The 21,685-nt window shown below is 42.9% G+C and overlaps 1 protein-coding gene across 1 annotated transcript in view; it reads right to left on the reverse strand.

Moving 5' to 3' along the window:
- Window positions 1-3,797: 3,797 nt before the first annotated feature.
- The window catches only part of fhad1 (forkhead-associated (FHA) phosphopeptide binding domain 1), a 43,451-nt gene continuing 25,563 nt past the window's right edge, over window positions 3,798-21,685 (reverse strand). The window contains exons 21-28 of the mRNA XM_055892591.1: window positions 21,236-21,362; window positions 14,328-14,478; window positions 13,898-13,977; window positions 13,519-13,614; window positions 13,021-13,247; window positions 12,371-12,539; window positions 8,784-8,864; window positions 3,798-7,659 (exon numbers count right to left, since the gene is read on the reverse strand). Of these exons, the coding sequence (XP_055748566.1) occupies window positions 7,486-7,659; window positions 8,784-8,864; window positions 12,371-12,539; window positions 13,021-13,247; window positions 13,519-13,614; window positions 13,898-13,977; window positions 14,328-14,478; window positions 21,236-21,362 (1,105 nt within the window). The 3' untranslated portion in view covers window positions 3,798-7,485. The remainder of the gene's footprint in view (window positions 7,660-8,783; window positions 8,865-12,370; window positions 12,540-13,020; window positions 13,248-13,518; window positions 13,615-13,897; window positions 13,978-14,327; window positions 14,479-21,235; window positions 21,363-21,685) is intronic.

Below are 21,685 nucleotides of genomic sequence, written 5' to 3' on the forward strand. Positions count from 1 at the left end.
TTACTCTACTCTGCCTACTCTATTCATAAATGGCCAGCCAAAATGATCACTTAGTTTGAATACACTCACTTTTAGTAGTATACAAATCTTACTGCCCATAAACGTTCAAAGCTACACGCTTGAAATACCTAAACAAAAATAGAAATGCAACATGCAATAAATTCAACAATTTGTCTGAGTTGCAGTTCATATAAGGAAATCAGTCTATTGAAATAAATTAAATAGGTCCTAATCTATGGAATTCACTTGACTGGGCAGGGACACAGCCACGGATGGGCCTGGGAGGGCATAGGCCCACCCACTGAGGAGCCAGGCACAGCCAATCAGAATGATTGTGGTTACACGTGGTCTGCGGTTGTGAGGCCAGTTGGATGTACTGCCAAATTCTCTAAAACAACTTTGGAGGCAGCTTACGGTAGAGAAATTAACATTCAATTCTCTGGCAAAAGATCTCGTGGACATTCCTGCAGTCAACATGCCAATTGCACTCTCCCTCAAAACTTGAGACATCTGTGGCATTGTGTTGTGTGACAAAACTGCACATTTTAGAAATGCCTTTTATTGTCCACAGCACAAGGTGCACCTGTGTAATTATCATGCTGTTTAATTAGCTTCTTGATATGCCACACCAGTCAGGTGGATGGATTTTCTAGGCAAAGGAGAAATGCTCACTAACAGGGATGTAAACAAATTTGTGCACAACATTTGTAGATTTTAAATTGATCTAAACTGGCATAATTGTACTGTGTATTAAACTGTATTATTATATTGCAGCGACCTTAACACAACATCTAGCGACCTCATTAAGCAGTTCCTACCTGATGGCGTAATGGTTAAGGTGTTGGCTTGACAATTGATGGACCTGGGTTTGAGTCCCAGTCAGAGCTACCCTCTGAATTCACCACAATATAGTAACAGATTAAAGAGTTAGCTGCACTGACAACATATGGGAGGTATTGTAAATCTGTCTTCGAGGTTTATAGTCCAATCTCTGTCTGCCAAGTATATTTAAATGACTCAATTACTTCCCCTCGCTCCTTTCAAATAATAGCTTAGATCTGCCATTCAGTAGCTCTGTACACAGAAAATCTGGTCTACATTTGTGCTCACAAGTGGAATTACACATTTTAATAGATCAGCAGTGGTGTTTTGTGCAGGTAAATAATTGAAACCCATAAGCAGACTGAGGTCGTGTTCCCCTGCTCAGACGTTGCATCCATCAACCAATGGTTGCATGCCACTTCATCAACTGTGTCGTCAACTGACAGCTTGCTATAACATTTGATGTGGTTAGCTGATACAATGTCTGGATAGGTATTTTAAGATCTGTCAGGCGTCAGCCACGACTGAGCAGAGGAACGCACCCTGAGTCATGTGATATGACTCACGCATGGGAGGCTTGGCTTCTCTGAATCTCCTCTGTTTTCTGTGAAGGAGGGGCTGCCTCAGCCAGCAACACCCACTCTACCTGAGTCACACCATATATGGAGCGAGACGGGAGAGAATAGAGCTGTATCGCATTAGTGGAAACCAAGACTGTTCTCAGGGCAGGTCTGCCGGTTTTTGAGTAGCACAAGTGACTTTTTGTAGCAGGTTAGGAGAACTTACACAGCAGGTTAGGAGAATTAACGTGGCAGATTAGGAGAATTAACGTGGCATGTTATTAGGTTAAGGTTAGGAAAAAGATTAAGGCTAGATAAAATGCTAATTTTTTCACTGACCCGACTCAAACATACAGTATCTAGCTACAACCAGGCCTGCCCTGAGAACAATCTTTGTTTCAACTAATGCAATGCAGCAAGAAATAGAGAGGATTTCCGGCAGAGGAAAGGGAGATGGGAGGAAAGATCAAAGCTCTTCATAGCATGGTATCAAAATCACTGTCGGATGAAAAAGGAATTTAGCCATAATGACAAAAAAGCAAGGAAGTCTTGAAATGTAACAGCTTAGTAACAGCTTATAACATATTTAATCAAATGACAGTGATTGTCATTTAAACAATCTCTAAGTGCACCACAAAGAGATGAACAAACAAGTATAAGTACTGATTAAGCAAACAGGGATGAATACTATCAATAAATTGCAATAATAATAGTGATACTAAATGGAAAAACGATAATCATAAATCAACTGAATGAAAAAATGGATCCAAGTACCACAAGCAAATCTAGTATGCATACTGTATTCTCCATGACCCAGTGCAATAACAAACCGTATTTAATTTCAAACAGTAAAATAAAAACTAGACACAGTGATTAATGAACACAACAGGCTGTGCATGTTCCTATATCTTTTGTCTAACAAAGCCAAACTCCCCAAAATCAACGATATCAAGGCACAGAGGAGCAACATGTTCAAACAAATGAATGTAGGAGATTCATTTCTGCAGAGTACATTACACTCTTAGAAGTAAAGAAGCCTGGAAGAACATTTTGGAATTCTAAAAATTGCCACACAGAGGCCACCTTTCCGATTCAAAAAGGTTATTTGAGGAATCCCTGTGTAAAGGTTCAAACCGGAACCTTTTTGTGATGGGAGGGGTTAAATGTTGTACCTTTTTACAATTAACAAAAATATACATGCAACATTGAATAATTTCAAAGATTTTACTGAGCTACAGTTCATATAAGGAAATCAGTCAATTAAAATAAATAAATTAGGCCCTAATCAATGGATTTCACATGACTGGGAATACAGATATGCATCTGTTGGTCATAGATACTTTAAAAAAAGATAGGGGCGTGGATCAGAAAACTAGTCAGTATCTGGGGTGACCACCATTTGCCTCATGCAGCAGACGTCTCCTTAGCATTGAGTTGATCTGGCTGTTGATTGTGGCCTATGGAATGTTTTTCCACTCGTCTTCAATGCTGTGCGAAGTTGCTGGATATTGGCGTGAATTGGAACACGCCTTCATACACTCTCAATGGTTGACATGTCTGGTGAGTATGCAAGTCATGGAAGAACTGGGACATTTTCAGCTTCCAGGAACTCTGATACCGATTCTTGCGACATGGGGCCATGCATTATCATGCTAAAACATGTGGTGGTGGCGTCGGATGAATGGCACGACAATGGGCCTCAGGATCCCGTCACGGTATCTCTGTGCATTCATGTTGCCATCGATAAAATACAATTGTATTCGTTGCCCGTAGCGTATGCCTACCCATACCAAACCCCACCGCCACCATGGGGCTCTCTGTTCACATCGTTGACATCAGCAAATCGCTCGCCCACATGACACGCTGTCTGCCATCTGCCCAGTACAGTTGAAACTGGGATTCATCCGTGAAGAGCACACGTTTCTAGTGTGCCAGTGGTCATCGAAGGTGAGCATTTGCCCACTGAAGTCAGTTACGACGCCAAACTGCTGTCCCTGGTGATGACAACGAGCACGCAGATGAGCTTCCCTGAGACGGTTTCTGACAGTTTGTGCAGAAATTCTTTGGTTGTGCAAATCCAGTTTCATCAGCTGTCTGGGTGGCTGGTCTCAGACAATCCCAAAAGTGAAGAAGCCAGATGTGGAGGTCCTGGGCTGGAGTGGTCACAGGTTGTCTGTGGTTGCGAGGCTGGCAGGACGTACTGCCAAATTCTCTAAAATGATGTTGGAGGCGGCTTATGGTAGAGAAATTAACATTCAATTCTCTGGCAACAGCTCTGATGGACATTCCTGCAGTCAACATGACAATTGCACGCTCCCTCAAAACTTGCGACATCTGTGGCAGCTTCTTAATATGCCACACCTGTCAGGTGGATGGATTATCTTGGCAAAGGAGAAATGCTCACTAACAGGGATGTAAACAAATACATTTTATTTCAGCTCATGAAACATGGGACCAACACTTTACATGTTGCATGTATATTTTTGTTCAGTGTAATAATATATTGTTGAAGTGGCTGCTTATCAGATTGGAGGCATGGCTTATTTGAAGCTTTCAAGTAGTTATTTTTGGCCACCAAAATGTATGGAAATGTCATTCCTGTTCATCATGTCAAGTTTGTACACTGCAAATTTGTATTTCCCTTGAATATTTATAAAGTGGTAACTATTCCAACTTTGGGATTTGCATAGGATCTTGAGGAACTCATACACCTCTGTAAACCCAATTGAAGCTACAAATCTGTCAGTGTTCAACCTTAACATTTGATGACAATACAACAGGACACATGAACAGAAGTGACATGGGTGGCCTTACTCCCACCGGTGGCCTAAAAAGATCTATCTGAAAGCCACACCTCTACTTAGCCACGGTTCCAGTCCAGGGTTCATCCAGGAACTCTCTGCTACATTTAAACATGAAAGGTTCCTCCAAGAACCCCTCAACAAACCAAAGGTGCCAATATGAACCTTTGACAAGCAATGGTTTCTTGAGGAACTCCAGGGGTTCCTTGAGTCACCACTAATTCTAAGAGCGTATGTCATAATTGAATAGATAATAATATCCTAATTCAATGAAGAAGAAAAAATATATTGCTAATCGTATCCTAATTCATTCATATTAGGAGAAAGTACAGACACTTTTGGGTGATTAGGTGAATCGGATCAAATATCATGTAATGAAACCCTTATACCAACATTAAATAAGACAATGTGGACACTATGCTGTTCAAAGCGTTTTAAAAATGATATTTTCTATAAAATATTTGTGTACCGCTTCTCCTAACATACCACCTGACTTCTAACACACTCAGCAATGCAGACTGCCCTTGAAAATAGGAATAAGGATATGTACCTATAGTACGCAGCAGTCTGGAAAGATACAGTAGGTGGTTCCCAAGTGTTTTTGTATTGTGATACATATACAGTAAAGCATTTAGGATGTCTCTTGACCAGTCACAAACACAGTAATATTTCTAGCCATCGCCCCAGACAGGTATACTGTCATATGTATACTTTATACTTATTTATACTGTCAGATGTAGTTCAACTGAACCTCAATGCTTTTACAAACTCTGTGTGAATGAATCTCAACAAAGATAGCCTACATTATAATAAAACAAAACAGAATAGTCTTTAAGTAAATGAGCAGTGAGGAGAGGTCAAGCTTGACTCAGCAATGCTAATGGAAGCCACTGAGACTGTGGCTGAGCTAGCTGTTCGCGAAGGCAATGGTGCAAACCAGGGGCACTCTGCTGATTATAAAAAGATGAAAGCCAAAATCTGGTGTTTAGATTCAGCCCAAACAGTAGCATTGTGACTTAAGCTGAGGAATGGGAGCTGGATGAATGGAACCACTGCCAACTTCATAGGCGCAGCTACGAATGTAAGTTATATTCCTCAAGAACAAGATCATGAATTGACGTTACCACTGAACAGCAGGAAATATCCCAGAGTGGGCCTTTAAGGAACACACTGGAATCTGCACAGTGCCAATTAGCTGGTTGTGTCCACTCAGACTGAGGAGGAGCAGTAATTGTTGAGGTCAACACATATAATTAGCAACAACTCAACACAGCACTGTGGACTGCCAGCTGAAATCAAAGGCATACCAATGCCAGTGAGTGACATACTCATGTTAAAAACAGACATAATTGATCCTGATTAATGAAAGCAGACAAACTATAATGACGTCTGGAGATAAATCAGTGATGGTCCAGACAATAAAACCAAAAGTGCATAGAGTGACAAACATGTCTGAAAGACACCGAAACAAGTAGTATTGGGGTGAAGTTATACTGATGCACATGGCCATAGAGGTAGGTAGACCATGGCAAACATCAGAGAGGAGCAATGATGACGGACTGATGCAGCCTTTTGCCTGGAGGCAACAAAGAAACATTGTACCATCACAAAATTGTACCATCTGCTTGTATGCACTAAAATACCAAATCTGGGTCAGTGAGTGAGGAAGACAAGAAGCTTTTTTAGGAGTAGCCCTTATTATCTCTTACGACAGGGATCATCAACTAGATTCAGCCGTGGGACAATTTTTTCTTGAGCAGACGGTCAGGGACCCAGAACATAATTAGAAATCATTTGTACACTGCAAATTGATCGCAAGAAACCCAAACAGATATCATATTTCACAAAAGCATAATCATTTCAAACCTATATTTGTATACGATAACATATATTTTTCCATTATGCGTGAGATTACTTTGGAACAGATTTCCAAAATTAAAATCACTTCGAGCTGATTTGCTGGTGTTTTTACAGTCTTTAATGTCTAACAATAAAAAAAAATATAAGAGAAAACTTGGGGGGCCAAATAAAATCACTTGGCAGGCTGCCAGTTTGGGAACCTTGCCTTATGGGAATTGAGTCAAACAAATAGAGAGAGAAACCAAACCATGTACTGGCTCTATTATCTGTGGCATCTGCTTTATGTAGAACAATGGAGGATTAATATCCTGAATAATAGATTTTGCACATGCACAAACAGAGACAGACTCACACATAGGCCTACTCACTCAGACACGTCATGAACACTGCCACACGTCACAAACACGCACTCAAAACAACACACTGATGCACATGCTCGCTCACGCTTGACCCTTTCACACCTTCCCACATACACATACACACCTATACACACAAACCACTCTCTCTCATCCTATGCTCACGTGACTGTGTTTGTGACGGTGTGTGCTGCTGTGAGGAAGAAAAGGCTCTGATGATGAATAAATGAATCAGCTTTTCTCTCTGCCCACTGCGATAACGGACCACAACAACCTCGAGGCATAGCGAGGAGGGCGGGAGTGGGGGAGGAGGTCTACTGCAGATAGGAGGAATAACAGACTCCTTTTTTCATTATATCTGCGGTTCAGGGGCATATTCCTGTTGTTAGTGTAGCACTCACACGCCAGAAATAGCCGCTCAAATGGGCGCCTTGGCCATTTTCTTTACTGCTGAGATATCGCAATGGCGTGTCAACCAAAATATTATACTGTATCGGCAGAAAAGTCTGTGGAAGAACGCATTTGTATTGTCGTGCATAAAGACTGCCTCATTTTCCGTGGTGAATGGATGAACAAGAGCGGTGAAGTGTTCCGGCTAAACTAATATAGCTGTGGCAGATATTGCCCGACAGACTTTTTACATTCAAAGCTCAGAGGGAAGCTGAGAAAAGCTGCCTTTGAAACACACATCATTAGCACCCACATGCTCATGCATTGACTATTCCATCATCTCTATAGGGGCATTCACTCATTACGATGTGGTGCAGAGCTATACAGTATATAGAACAGATGGCTCTGATGTGTGGTAATATACAGCTACCAGCAGAAACTTCCTCATGGCCAGAAGCAGCGGTACAGTACGCGTGATGCAATGAAATAGACTGACGCTGACTTGAATGGGAAGGTGAGTTCTAGTAGACCTGCTGTGCTGTATTTCTAATTCTATGGTGTGACGCACACTAGCAGTGTTCGCTAGTCTCGTCGTAATGAGTGTCCTCCGCTGTTCAAGTCAAAAGGACCCTTGAGCCAGTCTCCTTGCCCCTGGTGTCCAGTCACTCCAGTGTAGCGGGGCAGGATTACAGTACATTAGGAGGGCTCTGTCAGTGGTGGGGCCTGTTGAGGCTGCTGCTGTACAATGGCCAGCTCCAGCTTGGAGGCCATCTTGCCAAACTCCTTCTTCCCCAGCTGCCTCTTCAGGGTCTCCACCTCGTACTCCCTCTTCTTCAGCCTCTCCAGCAGGTTGGATGTCTTCACTGTCGCCTGTTCAGAAGAAGAGTACTTAATTATCCATTTTCTATACAGTCCATGGAAATGTGTTTTTGACAGAGGAAGACAGGGGCCCTGTTGGAATTGCTTCAAAATGTAGCCTTCGTTCCCCTCTTCCTTGAGGTAACCATTCATTTGATTGGGTAAGTGAAAGTATGTTTTCCACACCTACTGATTTCTCCAATCCAACCATATCAGATACTCTGAACTAGCCTCCCTCCTTATTAGCATTAGTCGCTATAATTGACACTTCTGGGGGCTGCAATGGTAGTGTCTGTTTGTGTGTGTGTGTGTTATGTGTGTGCGTTCGTGCAGTAACACAGTTTTGCAAGCAGAGAGAAGAATGTGCAGTTTTATAGCTAATCTCAAGCTATTCTATACATTTTGCCATGAGGCTGAGAGAAAATGTCGCAGTTTTAAAGATAATAACGGGGGCTGCTGGGGTGTGTGTTACACCTCTGTGTGCATGTGAATTATTAATAGGTGACCGTGAGATTTCTATTGATCTTCAGATTATGCTAGTGTGGTAGACGGACTCACGCAGCCAGTGGTTGAGGTAATGAGGATCATGAAAAGAGATAGCCTACTGGAGGTACAGTTAGATGGGTATGTTAACTTCAAACAACAAACTGGGATTTTTGTGTGGAGTAGCAGCAAGTCAGAACCACCAATTCTTTTTTTGGTAGGACTGGAGAGGAGAGACCATATAGGATGACTATACTATGTTAAATAATCATTCATTAAATATCACAAAGTTAATCTGAAAGCCATTTCCTTGGAACAGAACCAAGCAGACAAGCAACATATGCTAGTAAATTGTAAATCTAGGATGTTAACGGTTTGTGGACTAAAACAGGGACATCACTGCGTGTAGAGTGAGGGAAAGTATGTTGGGTGGACCAGTATCTCTCAGGAGAAGGATAGGAGGCCAGGATACAGCTGTTTTATAACACCATTGGGTTTCATCTCATGGGTTTTCACAAAGTTCCACAATGCAAATGTGTCTTTCTGTATTGTGTTCATACTGTCAAATAAAAAATGGAATTAAAAAAACAGTTGATATGAGTAACAGAGGAATAGTGTGTCTGTTTGTCTATCCAGCTGTGGCTCTGGCTCACCTTGTCGCCGGCCTCAGTACGGACACAGCTGTGAGAGGCTGTCTTCCCACTCCTCCTCTGGACTTTCTCCACACTCACTGCCTGTGGAGGGAAGAGAGAGAGGAAAGGGAGGTATGAGACAGAGGGGAGGAGAGATGAGAGGGGTTTGAGAGGGAGAAAGGAGGGAGGGAGGTTAAGAAGGAATTAGGGAATAGAGGAGAAGAGAGGGGAGGATGCAAAGGGAGGAGAGCAAACAAAGGCTGCGTTTAGACAGGCAGCGCAACTCTGTTCTTTTTCCCACTAATTGGTCTTTTGATCAATCAGATCAGATCTCTTCACATCAGATCTTGCCATGAAGATAGTGCTATTAATATGAAGCTTTTTATGGTTAATTAAGTTTATGCTGAATACTTGCTATACTATGCTGAAAACATGCTGCTGATACCAATCCTCACCCTGATTCATAATGACACATTAAGCTGAGTCCATCTTAATCCTGGATATGAGATATTAAGCTTAAACACACAGTGAGACAGACGGGCCCGGGGTGCCACAGTGTACCTTTCAATTACTGATCTGTTTACTTACAGTATATTTACATGAACAGCACTATGCTAACAAACAACCAGAGAATGGCCACTATGATGACTGGAATCAAGGTTGTTTTATTAACATGACTGTGGAAAATAAAAGTTTGGCCACTCTAAAATTCACTGTAAAAGCATATTGCCTTTTGGCACACACAGTGTCTGCTGTTGAATAAAATGGCTGTTTTAAACATGAGTTCACAATCACACAGGATTAGGCCATGTCCCATACTACTCATACACAGAGTATAAAGCCTTTTTAAAGTGTCAAGTTACGACACCCTACTGTCCACTGTAAGACATGGCACAAACTGTCATTTGACACATAATTGCTGTTGCATAGAATGTCATTTTGGACTACTATATATATCCTCTACAGGATCTGTGTCCCCCCTGCGGGATGGTTGAGCTAACGTAGGTTAATGTGATTAGCACGAGTTTGTAAGTAACAAGTACATTTCCCAGGACATAGACATATCTGATATGGGCAGAAAGCTTAAATTCTTGTTAATCTAACTGCACCCGACCAATTTACAGTAGCTATTACAGTGAAAAAATACCATGCTATTGTTTGAGGAGAGTGCACAGTTATGAACTTGAAAATGTATTAATAATCTAATTAGGCACATTTGGGCAGTCTTGATACAACATTTTGAACAGAAATGCAATGGTTCATTTAATCAGTCTAAAACCTTGCGCATACACTGCTAATGGCCAAAATCTAAATTGTGCCTAATCTGGAATATTACATTTTGCCTTCCTCTTGCATTTCAAAGATGTAAAAAACACATGTTTTTTTCTTTGTATTATCTTTTACCAGATATAATGTGTTATATTCTCCAACATTAATTTCACATTTCCACAAACTTCAAAGTGTTTCCTTTCAAATGGTATCAAGAATATGCATATTCTTGCTTCAGGTCCTGAGCTACAGGCAGTTAGATTTGGGAATGTAATTTTAGGCGAAAATTGAAAAAAAGGGTCCAATCCTTAAGAGGATGGCTGTGTTACATATTCTGTAAGCGAGTGAGCCTTCAGAAAGTATTTAGACGCCTTGACTTTTTCCACATTTTGTTACGTCACAGCCTTATTCTAAAATGGATTCAATTTTTTTTTATCTCAGCAATCTACACACAATACCCCATAATGACAAAGCAAAAACAGGTTTTAAGAATTTTTATCAAATTTATTCAACCTAAAAAACAGAAATACCTTATTTACATAAGTATTCAGACCCTTTGCCATGAGACTCGAAATTGAGCTCAGATGCCTCCTGTTTCCATTGATCATACTTGAGATGTTTCTACAACTTGGAGTCCACCTGTGGTAAATTCAATTGATTGGACATGATTTGGAAAGGCACACACCTGTCTATATAAGGTCCCACAGCTGACAGTGCATGTCAGATTAAACACCAAGCCATGAGGTCAAATTAATTGTCCATAGAGCTCAGAAACACAATTGTGTCGAGGCACAGCATTGAAGGTTCCCAAGAACACAGTGGCCTCCATCATTCTTACATGGAAGAAGTTTGGAACCACCAAGTCATTATGGGGTATTGTGTCTAGATTGATAATGGGGGGAAACGATTTAATCAATTTTAGAATAAGACTGTAATGTAAGAAAATGTGGAAAAAGTCAAGGGGTCTGAATATTTTCCGAATGCACTGTATATGCTTGTATGAACACTGTAGATGCTATTGACTCATACTGTATGTAATAATGAGCCTCAGGTTATAGGTTCAGCCCTACGGTCAATTGCCATTCTGCGTCCCAATGAGACACCATCAGCATCTCCTAAGATTGTTCCAAGTTAGCTTTCTATCTACTTGATTATACAGTAATGTCAGGTTTTGGCCAGGACTTGTTCAGGTTTTGGTCACTAGATGTCCCCATTGCACCTTTTTTGTACCTTTTGTTTTTCCTTGCTCTAATTATTGTTTGCACCTGTGTGTCGTTCCCTTGTTAGTATTTAAACCCTGTGTGTTCCTCAGTTCCTTGCTCAGTGTTTGTATGTTAGCACCCAGCCCCAGCCCAAGCCTTGTTCTGAACATATGATTCTCTTATTGGATTTTCCAGAGGTTCTCTGGTTTAGTTCTTGTGTATTTTTGAGTAGTCTTTTGAGGTTTGTTTTTCCCTGCTGTTTTTACCACTTTGTGGAGTTTCTTTGTATTTTTGAGGATATCCATTTTGTGCTTCTTGGCTTTATGTTTGGACATTGTGGATTTAGAATCTTTGCCTGAAGATTTTGTTCTTTAATTAAACCACCATCTCTAGTACTGCTGTGTCTGCCTCATCTTCTAGGTTCTGACGATTATTAGTGACTGTTTCTCGCACCGGGTCCTGACAAGTAATGGAGGAAATTTACCTTACTTAAGCACTTACTTGAATTTTGATCAACCCATACATGCTTGAACAGCACAACAAAGCCTGAGGAAGGGCCCAATAAATGCTCGCTCTGTCGGTCTGTCTGTCTGGTCGGGTCCGGTCGGTCGGTCGTGTGTGTGTGGACTTGCTTAGTGGGCAATCGACTAGTCATGTCCATTTTCAATGGACTCAGCATAGCTTGTCTGAGGGTGGGCAAATTACCTGGAACAAAAGTATGAGGTTCTTGTATCTGTTCTGTTAATAATGGCCCCAGGTAAATTACACTATTCCATGACTGGGATTCAACGGCAACGTCCGTAAGAATTTTACCACAGCTGTTATTTTCCAAATACTACCTATGCATGCATACCTGGAAGTAGTAACATTGATGAAGCAGAAACAGTCAGGTACCCAGCAAAGTTTAACTAGCTGGACTAGATAGATTTTAGGTGTTACAAAGCAAATCACCCCGTGGGTTGGACTGTTGAACTCCGTTCTACTAGGCTACTTTCTATACCTTACGGCTCTTTGGGGCCCTGGTGTTAAGGCCGATCTCCTGGTCCAGCCTATTGTACATCAAGGTGAATATGTGTTACAAAACAAATAGGCCCCTGGGTTTGTTGAGTGTTTCACTCCCCTCTACTACTTCTATACCTTACGGCTCTTTACGGCCCTGGTGTTTACGTCTATCTCATGTTCCAGACGACTCTGGGTGTGGAGCAAGGCCTCGCGAAGCAGGGAGCTCTCTTGGCTCTCCGTCTCCAGCTCGGTCCTCAGCATATCCAGCCTGGACTGGAGTTGCTGGCCCGCCGCCTGGCTCTCCCTGGGCAGGGGAGGGGAGGGAAGCAGAAGGGGAGGACAGATGTAATACAGACACTTATCAATGATCAAATCACCCTAACTACAATCCTGTTTCAAGTCACTTGAGGCAGGTGGGTTTTCTAATCATCAATCAAATGAGTCAACACATTACGTAAACACCAACCAATAAAAGTAGGCAAAATAAATAGTTGACTCTTTGTGTTGCTCCAACAGTAGCATCTCTCTTATAACTGAATTACTATTGAAGCAGCTAGCGGGTGATTGGTTGGTAAGAGTGTGGTGTTAGCAATGCCAAGTTATTTGGTACAATTTCTGCAGGGATTACATACACATTATAAAAATGTATGCACTCACTGTATTGTATATTGCTTTGTATAAAAGTGTCTGCAAAGTGGCATATTTGTAGTAATTTAAATGAAAATTCACTATTGAGGAAAGGGATCTATTTCATGGCCCTGTATTCCCTTCTTTTACTTCCCTACCTGAGAGTAGTCATTTCTCTATGCTGCTGCTGCAGTAGAGTTTCACTTCGCTGGGCCTGGCTGTGCTGTCGGGCCATGCAGCTCCGGAGCAGCTCCAGGTCTGCATGACGCAAAGAAGCCAGACTGGCCCTCTCCTCCTGGGGCAGGTGCTGCAGGGACACACACCCCTGTAGCTGGCCCTCGCTCAACTCCAGAGCATCGCACAGCGCCCGTGCCAGATCCAGGTACTGAGAGAGAGAGAGGGAGAGAGAGAGCGAAAGAGAGAGAGAAAGAGAGAGAGAGACAAAGACAGAATGAGAGGAGTAATTGATGATTATTTGAATCAAGTAGGTGCTGGGCTAGGACAAAAACCTGAACACCCTGTAGCTCTCTTGGGTTAGAATTGAAGAACACTGCAGCCCAGTCACCCGTAGATGGCAATGGGGATACATTCTGCTAAATGTCATATAGCTGTCAGAGACACCCACACTCTCCCCCTGAGAGCATCCTTCCACTCACTGTCCTCTCGCTGAGGTCCAGGGCGTCTGATAGGTCCAGTCTGGCTGTGCGCTCCAGGGTCTCCTCCCCGAATGCTCCAGGGAGTGGCCAGCCACTCTAGATTGAAATGATCATGTAACATATGACATTACACAATACGTTGATAATCATAGTCATTGGCATTAAGATGAATTTCTCAGCAGATTGAGTATTGGGACGTGTTCATTGGGTGCATTTAATGAAAAACTTTTAATACATTTTGCAATGGAAAAAGAAAATAAGTAACCATCTGTCTTATGTAACCATACCAAACGTAACATATCATATTAATTTGAGTTCCCGGATTTCCGTTTACTATGTTACGGTTAGTCTATGAGACCAGGCTGGGTCAGGTGCTTACCACTGCAGACCTCGGTGTGCTGAGTTTGCTCGCCTTACTCCCTGCTTGTTTCTTAGGTGCCCCCTGCTGGGTGAAGTGCTCTGAGGGAACAAACAGTTACCCAAATATCAGAGAAGAGGAACACTTTGGAGGACACAAAGTTTTATAGTCTCCTAAGTCCTTTAAATACATATGTAGACAATGTACAATGACATTGACCAAGGCATAGAGATAGGGAGCAGCACAAAAACAGCATATTAAAAAAATATATATTTTCCCTACTTAACAAAAATGTAATCTGAGATAATCTGATATGGGGTTTTAGGGCCCCTGGTCCCTGCCCTAATTAATCCTGCAATAGCATATGCCGTGTTCAATTATATCACATGGGAGCAAAACATGCTGTGTGCAGGCTTTCTTTCTATATTCATAGAGTTTTGACCTTGCTTACTCAGGGGCCATGTTTGCTCCAAGGCTCCGATCCTGGCCCTCATCTCTGACAGAGCCTCCCTCTGATGCTGAATCACCTCCTTGTGTCGATAACCTCTGGACTTTGACCCCTGCTTGGCATACTCCCCAGGAGCAGTGACAGTGGCCATTTCCTGGACACAAGGGAGAATAAAATGATATTTGAATCATATTCTTAACTCAAGATAGGGTCTAGAGTTTTCCTCTGAGAGGTTCAGCTCAGGATTTCACAACTCAGAGGTAGAGGTGGGGGACAACACTAAGTGGACTATGGTTGTAGCCAAAAAGTCAATTGACATGAAGGAAGAGCTGGATGCATCACCAAATGATTGAGTATGTGTATAATGCTGAAGAGTGGTAAGTACAAAGTAGGAGGATGAGTTGAGCCTCTCACACTGAAAAGAAGACCCCAAAGGTTTAGAATGCAGCTGGACACATATTCAATCTCTCCCTGTCCCAGTCTGTTGTCCCCACATGCTTCAAGATGGCCACCATTGTTCCTGTACCCAAGAATACAAAGGTAACTGAACTAAATTACCATCGCCCCATAGCACTCCTTCTGTCATCATGAAGTGCTTTGAGAGACAAGTCAAGGATCATATCACCTCCAGCTTACCTGTCACCCTAGACCCAATTCAATTTGCTTACCGCCCCAATAGGTCCACAGATGATGCAATAGCCATCACACTACACTGCCCTATCTCATCTGGACAAGATAAATACCTATGTAAGAATGCTGTTCATTGACTACAGCTCAGCATTCAACACCATAGTGCCCTTCAAGCTCATCATTAAGCTTGAGGCCCTCAACCCTGTGCAATTGTGTCCTGGACTTCCTGACGGTCCGCCCCAGGTGGTGAAGGTAGGAAACAACATCTCCACTTCGCTGATCCTCAACACTGGGGCCCCACAAGGGTGCGTGCTCAGCCCCCTCCGGTACTCCCTGTTCACCCATGACTGTGTGGCCATGCACGCCTCCAACTCAATCATCAAGTTTGCAGATAATACAACAGTAGTAGGCTTGATTACCAACAATGACGAGTTAGCCTCCAGGGAGGAGGTGAGGACTCTCGGAGTGCGGTGTCAGGAAAATAACCTCTCCCTTAACGTCAACAAAACAAAGGAGATGATCATGGACTTCAGGAAACAGCAGAGGGAGCACCCCCCTATCCACATCGATGGGACAGCAGTGGAGAAGGTAGAAAGTTTTAAGTTCCTTGGCGTACACATCATGGACAAACTGAAATGGTCCACCCACACAGAGAGTGTGATGAAGAAGGCAACAGCGCCTCTTCAACCTCAGGAGGCTGAAGAAACCCTCACAAACTTTTACAGATGCACAATTGAGAGCATCCTGTCGGGCTGTATCACCGCCTGGTACGGCAACTGCACCGCCCACAACCGCAGGGCTCTCCAGAGGACGGTGCGGTTTGCACAACGCATCACCGGGGGCGGTGATCCCTCCAGGATACCTACAGCACCCGATGTCACAGGAAGACCAAAGAGATCATCAAGGACAACAACCACCCAAGCCACTGCCTGTTCACCCCGCTAGCATCCAGAATGCGAGGTCAGTACAGGTGCATCAAAGCTGGGACAGAGAGACAGACAAACAACTTCTATCTCAAGGCCATCAGACTGTTCAACAGCCATCACTAGCACAGAGAGGATGCTGTCCACATACAGACTTGAAATCACTGGCCATTTTAATAAATAATAATAATAATAATACATTTAATAAACACTAGTCACGTTAATAATGCCACTTTAATAATGTTTACATATCTTGCATTACCCATGTATATACTGTATTCTATACTATATATTGCATCTTAGCCGATGCCGCTCTGTCATTGCTCATCCATATATTATATTTATATATTCTTATTCCATTCCTATACTTAGATTTGTGTGTATGAGGTATCTGTTGTGGAATTGCTAGATATTACTTGTTAGATATTGCTGCACTGTCGGAACTAAACTGGCAAGAAAAAGTATGTGAACCCTTAGGAAATATCTGGATGTCTGCATAAATTGGTCATAATGTAACGGGTGTCCTTCTCCTCTTCAGACGAAGAGGAGGAGAGAAACCGTTACAGAACCACCCACCTTTCAAGTATCAAGCAGCGGGGAAAAGGGCAGCGACAGCAACCGCAGAAATCCCAGGATTCATGGACATGGGAGGAGATCTTGAACGGAGAAGGACCCTGGGCACAGGCTGGGGAGTATCGCCGCCCCAAAGCTGAGCTGGAGGAAGCGAAAGCTGAGCGGCGGCGATATGAGGAGGCAGCAAGGCAGCGCGACAGGTACGAGAGGCAGCCCCATAAATTTCTTTTGGAGGGGGGGGGGGGGGGGGGCTAGAGAGGAGTGTGGCTAAGCCAGGTAGCAGGCCTGAGCGCACTCCTCGTGCTTATTATAAGCAACGCGTCACTGGTCAGGCACCGTGTTATGCGGTTAAGCGCACGGTGTCGCCAGTGCATGCCCATAGCCCGGTGCGCTATAGGGCAGCCCCCCGAAAGTGTCGTGTGAGTGTGGGCATCCAGTCTGCACTGCCAGTCTGCCCAGAACTGTCCGTCTGTCCCGAGCTGTCAGAGCTGCCCGTTTGTAATGTCACGTTCCTGACCTTGTTTTCCTTTTGTATAGTTGTGTTTAGTGGGTCAGGACGTGAGCTGGGTGGGCAGTCTGTGTTTGTTCTATGTTAAGTGTCAGGTTTAATTGACCTTGTATGGCTCTCAATCAGAGGCAGGTGTTTTACGTTTTCCTCTGATTGAGAACCATATATAGGGAGGTTGTTTCACATTGTTTGTTGTGGGTGGTTGTCTTCCGTGTCTGTATGTATGTTCGTACCACACGGGACTGTAGCGTTGGTTTGTAGTCTGTACCTGTTTCGTGCGTTCTTCGTGTATTTGTAAGTTCTCATGTTTTAGGTCAGTCTACGTCGTTTTGTTGTTTTGTAATTTTCCAAGTGTTTTTCGTGTTCGTCTTCGTCTTTAAATAAATTCATTATGTATTCACAACCCGCTGCATTTTGGTCTGATCCCTACTCCTCCTCTTCAGACGAAGAGGAGGAGAGAAACCGTTACACATAAAATTAGATCTGATCTTCATCTAAGTCACAACCACAGACAAACTAATAACACTAATTACTGTATTTTTCTTGTCTATATTGAATATATAATTTAAACATTCACAGTGTAGGTTGGAAAAAGTATGTGAACCCCTAGGCTAATGACTTCTCCAAAAGCTAATTGGAGTCAGGAGTCAGCTAACCTGGAGTACAATCATTGAGATGAGATTGGAGATGTTGGTTAGAGCTGCCTTGCCCTATACAAAACCACTTGCAAAATTTGAGTTTGCTATTCACAAGAAGCATTGCCTGATGTGAACCATGCCTCGAACAAAAGAGATCTCATAAGACCCAAGATTAAGAATTGTTGACTTGCATAAAGCTGAAAGGGTTATAAAAGTATCTCTAAAAACCTTGATATTCATCAGTCCACGGTAAGACAAATTGTCTATAAATGGAGAAAGTTCAGCACTGTTGCTACTCTCCCTAGGAGTGGCTGTCCTGTAAAGATGACTGCAGGAGCACAGCGCAGAATTCTCAATGAGGTTAAGAAGAATCCTAGAGTGTCAGCTAAAGACTTATAGAAATCTCTGGAACATGCTAACATCTCTGTTGACGAGTCTATGATACGTAAAACACTAAACAAGAATGGTGTTCATGGGAGGACACCACGGAAGAATACACTGCTGTCCAAAAAAAACATTGCTGCACGTCTGAAGTTCGCAAAAGAGCACCTGGATGTTCCACAGTGCTACTGGCAAAATATTCTGTGGACAGATGAAACTAAAGTTAAGTTGTTTGGAAGGAACACACAAAACTATGTGTGTAGAAATAAAGGCACCGCACACCAACATCAAAACCTCATCCCAACTGTAAAGTATGGTGAAGGGAGCATCATGATTTGGAGCTGCTTTGCTGCCTCAGGGCCTGGACAGCTAGCGATCATCGACAGAAAAATGAATTCCCAAGTTTACAAGACATTTTGCAGGAGAATGTAAGGCTATCTGTCCGCCAATTGAAGCTCAACAGAAGTTGGGTGATGCAACGGGACAATGACCCAAAACACATAATTAAATTAACAACAGAATAGCTTCAACAGAAGAAAATACGCCTTCTGGAGTGGCCCAGTCAGAGACCTGACCTCAACCCGATTGAGATGCTGTGGCAAGACCTCAAGAGAGCAGTGCACACCAGACACCCCAAGAATATTGCTGAACTGAAACAGTTTTGTAAAGAGGAATGGTCCAAAATTCCGTCGTGCAGGTCTGATCCGTAACTACAGAAAACGTTTGGATGAGGTTATTGCTGCCAAAGAAGGGTCAACCAGTTATTAAATCCAAGGGTTCACATACTTTTCCCACCCTGCACTGTGAATGTTTACATGGAGTGTTCAATAAAGACAGGAAAACGTATAATTGTTTGTGTGTTATTAGTTTAAGCAGACTGTTTGTCTATTGTTGTGAATGAGATGATCAGAGCAAATGTTATGACCAATTTATGCAGAAGTCCTGGAAATCCCAAAGGGTTCACATACTTTTTCTTGCCATTGTAGGAGCACAAGCATTTCGCTACACGCGCAATAACATCTGCTAACCATGTGTAACAGTATAACTTTAGACCGTCCCCTCGCCCATACCCGGGCGCAAACCAGGGACCCTCTGCACACATCAACATCAGTCACCCACGAAGCGTCGTTACCCATCGCTTCACAAAGTCCGCGGCCCTTGCAGAGCAAGGGGAACCACTACTTCTTGGTTTCAGAGCAAGTGACGTAACTGATTGAAACACTATTAGCGCGTACCCGCTAACTAGCTAGCCATTTCACATCCGTTACACTCACCCCCCTTTCAACCTCCTCCTTTTCCGCAGCAACCAGTGATCCGGGTCAACAGCATCAATGTAACAGTTTAACTTTATGGCGTCCCCTCGCCCCGACCCGGGCGCGCACCACCGCTAACTAACTAGCTAGCCATTTCACATCCGTTACACATGTGTATGTGACCAATAAAATTTGATTTGAATTGACTACGACAGTAGGGAGGTGTCCTTCTATTACCCCAAAGATATGACATACATCTACACCCTGTTACAATTGATCACTAGCTTTTAGATAAAGCGATTCATACACGGGTCGCGAACACATCTCACTAACAAATTATTAATTTAGAAAAATGTACATTTATATTTGAATCTATTATATTTCATTCTCCATTCTCTGGTGTCATGGCTATACATCCACTAATATTCCTTTATACAATTAAGGTTTCAGATTTGTGTTTTGGACTCATATCAAGCAATGGCACTTCTGTTAATGCGCAAATCATTTGACTGCTGGCATCTTGCAGGTTGAGATTCGTTTTGGCTTCATGAAAAGATCCAAGCTGTTACTAGACTATGACGTGTGATTTCTTTGTGTTGCTATGAGTGAAATCGAAGGAAATGATATTGACTTGTCAAAAATGCATAGAAATGCACCTCCATTGAGTTCAATGACTCGGTGGACGTTGACTTGAGCTCCTTTCCAGCCAAGTGTCCTTGACTGCAGATCTGTGGCAGATCGTATGAAACACACTCAGGGACACAGTGCTTGTCATTGTGGTCTGTTGTGTGAGTCAGCAAGTTCGAATGCATCACCTACTGACACAATGCAATGTTCCCGAGCCTATTGACTATAACACGGGTACTAAAGCAAGAGTCTGAATGGCTATTTTGTAGAAGTGAGTGATTGAGTGACACACACACACACACACACACACACACACACACACACACACACACACACACACACACACACACACACACACACACACACACACACACACACACACACACACACACACACACACACACACACACACACAAATACAGTTTGTATAACAAACACAAGTCTAAATCATGTCTGGGCAGTACGAAGCTGTTGAGGCCCTCTATTTTCCATTTAGAGAGACAAACAGCAGATAAATGAGTGTCCTGGGGAATACAGAGGAGTCGTATCATGTTGTAATGTACTGTTGTTATGGTTTACAACAAGGTGCTGCTTTACATGCGAGTGTGTTGTCAGGATGCGAGGCACATGCCATTAAATATAGTGATGCACAATGTCATATAATGTATCTCCTGCTTCTGCAGTGTCCTGATAGGAGGGGGAATAGGAGATGGTCTCTTCCTCTGAGTGTTGATTGTACTGAGTAAGAGGCGTGTCACCACAGCACACGATCATTATCAGCAGAACCTGTTCAAACTGGCTTTTCTCTGAGGAAACAGAGGCACCCTCCAGCGTTTACTGAACCAGACAGCTAAATATCAGACCTCTTTTTTCAGTAACGTATTCAAGTGTATGTGTGGTGAACCTATGATGCTGCAGATTTTTTCCATATCGTTGTGTGCCTCGTGCTTCATTTGATTCCTCTCTTGCCTTCAGATGATCAATGCGGCTGGAGAGTACAATCCTCTTAGTCTGGTCCCAGATATGTTTGTCCTTTATAGCATAGTCAACTCCTATGGTTGTTGTCTGGCATGATAACCACCGTATGAGTCGATGAGACAGCACATACACATCTGGGACCAGGCTACAAACACCTGGTGTCCCTGGTCTAAATCTAAATCAACCAGTTCACCAAAAGCCAGGAGACACGGCGGCCCTCGAGGACCAGAGGTGTACACCACTGGCCCTGTATTCCTAAAGCGTCTCAGAGTAGGGAGTACAAGGATCAGGTTCCCCCTTGGGTTCACTCATTATAATCTAAAAGTCAAAACTGATCCTAAATCAGCACTCGTACTCTGAGACTCTTTGTGAATATGGGCCTTTATGTAATTCCACTCGCCTTTGTGTGTGGTGGTATGCAGGTGACAACAGAGTAGTGGACAGGCTGGGTCTGCTCTGGGTTTGTCGTCTGTTCCTTCATCTCTCTCTCTGCCCTGAGACTCTTCTCCAGGTCCACCTGACAAAGCCTGGTAGGACACAACACATTAGATAAAATCAAATCAAATCATAAAATATACGATAGGACACAATGCATCAGCCCTTCACTACATGCTGGCTGGCTGCTTGCTATCTTAATGACCCTAATATAGCTACTACATTACTTTGTACTTATGCCATTTCAAGGTAAATATATATTTTTTGCTAAAATTGTATTATATCGTGGCGAGAAACCATGAGAGAGTTTAAATGTATTGATTCTTCACATTTGTACACATATGATATTACATTTGAGGATTCCACATCACAAATCCAATGTAACCGATGGGGATTGGTAATCTCACTCCTCAGC

The sequence above is a fragment of the Salvelinus fontinalis genome, chromosome 31 (assembly GCF_029448725.1).
Source record: "Salvelinus fontinalis isolate EN_2023a chromosome 31, ASM2944872v1, whole genome shotgun sequence".
NCBI lineage: Eukaryota > Metazoa > Chordata > Actinopteri > Salmoniformes > Salmonidae > Salvelinus > Salvelinus fontinalis.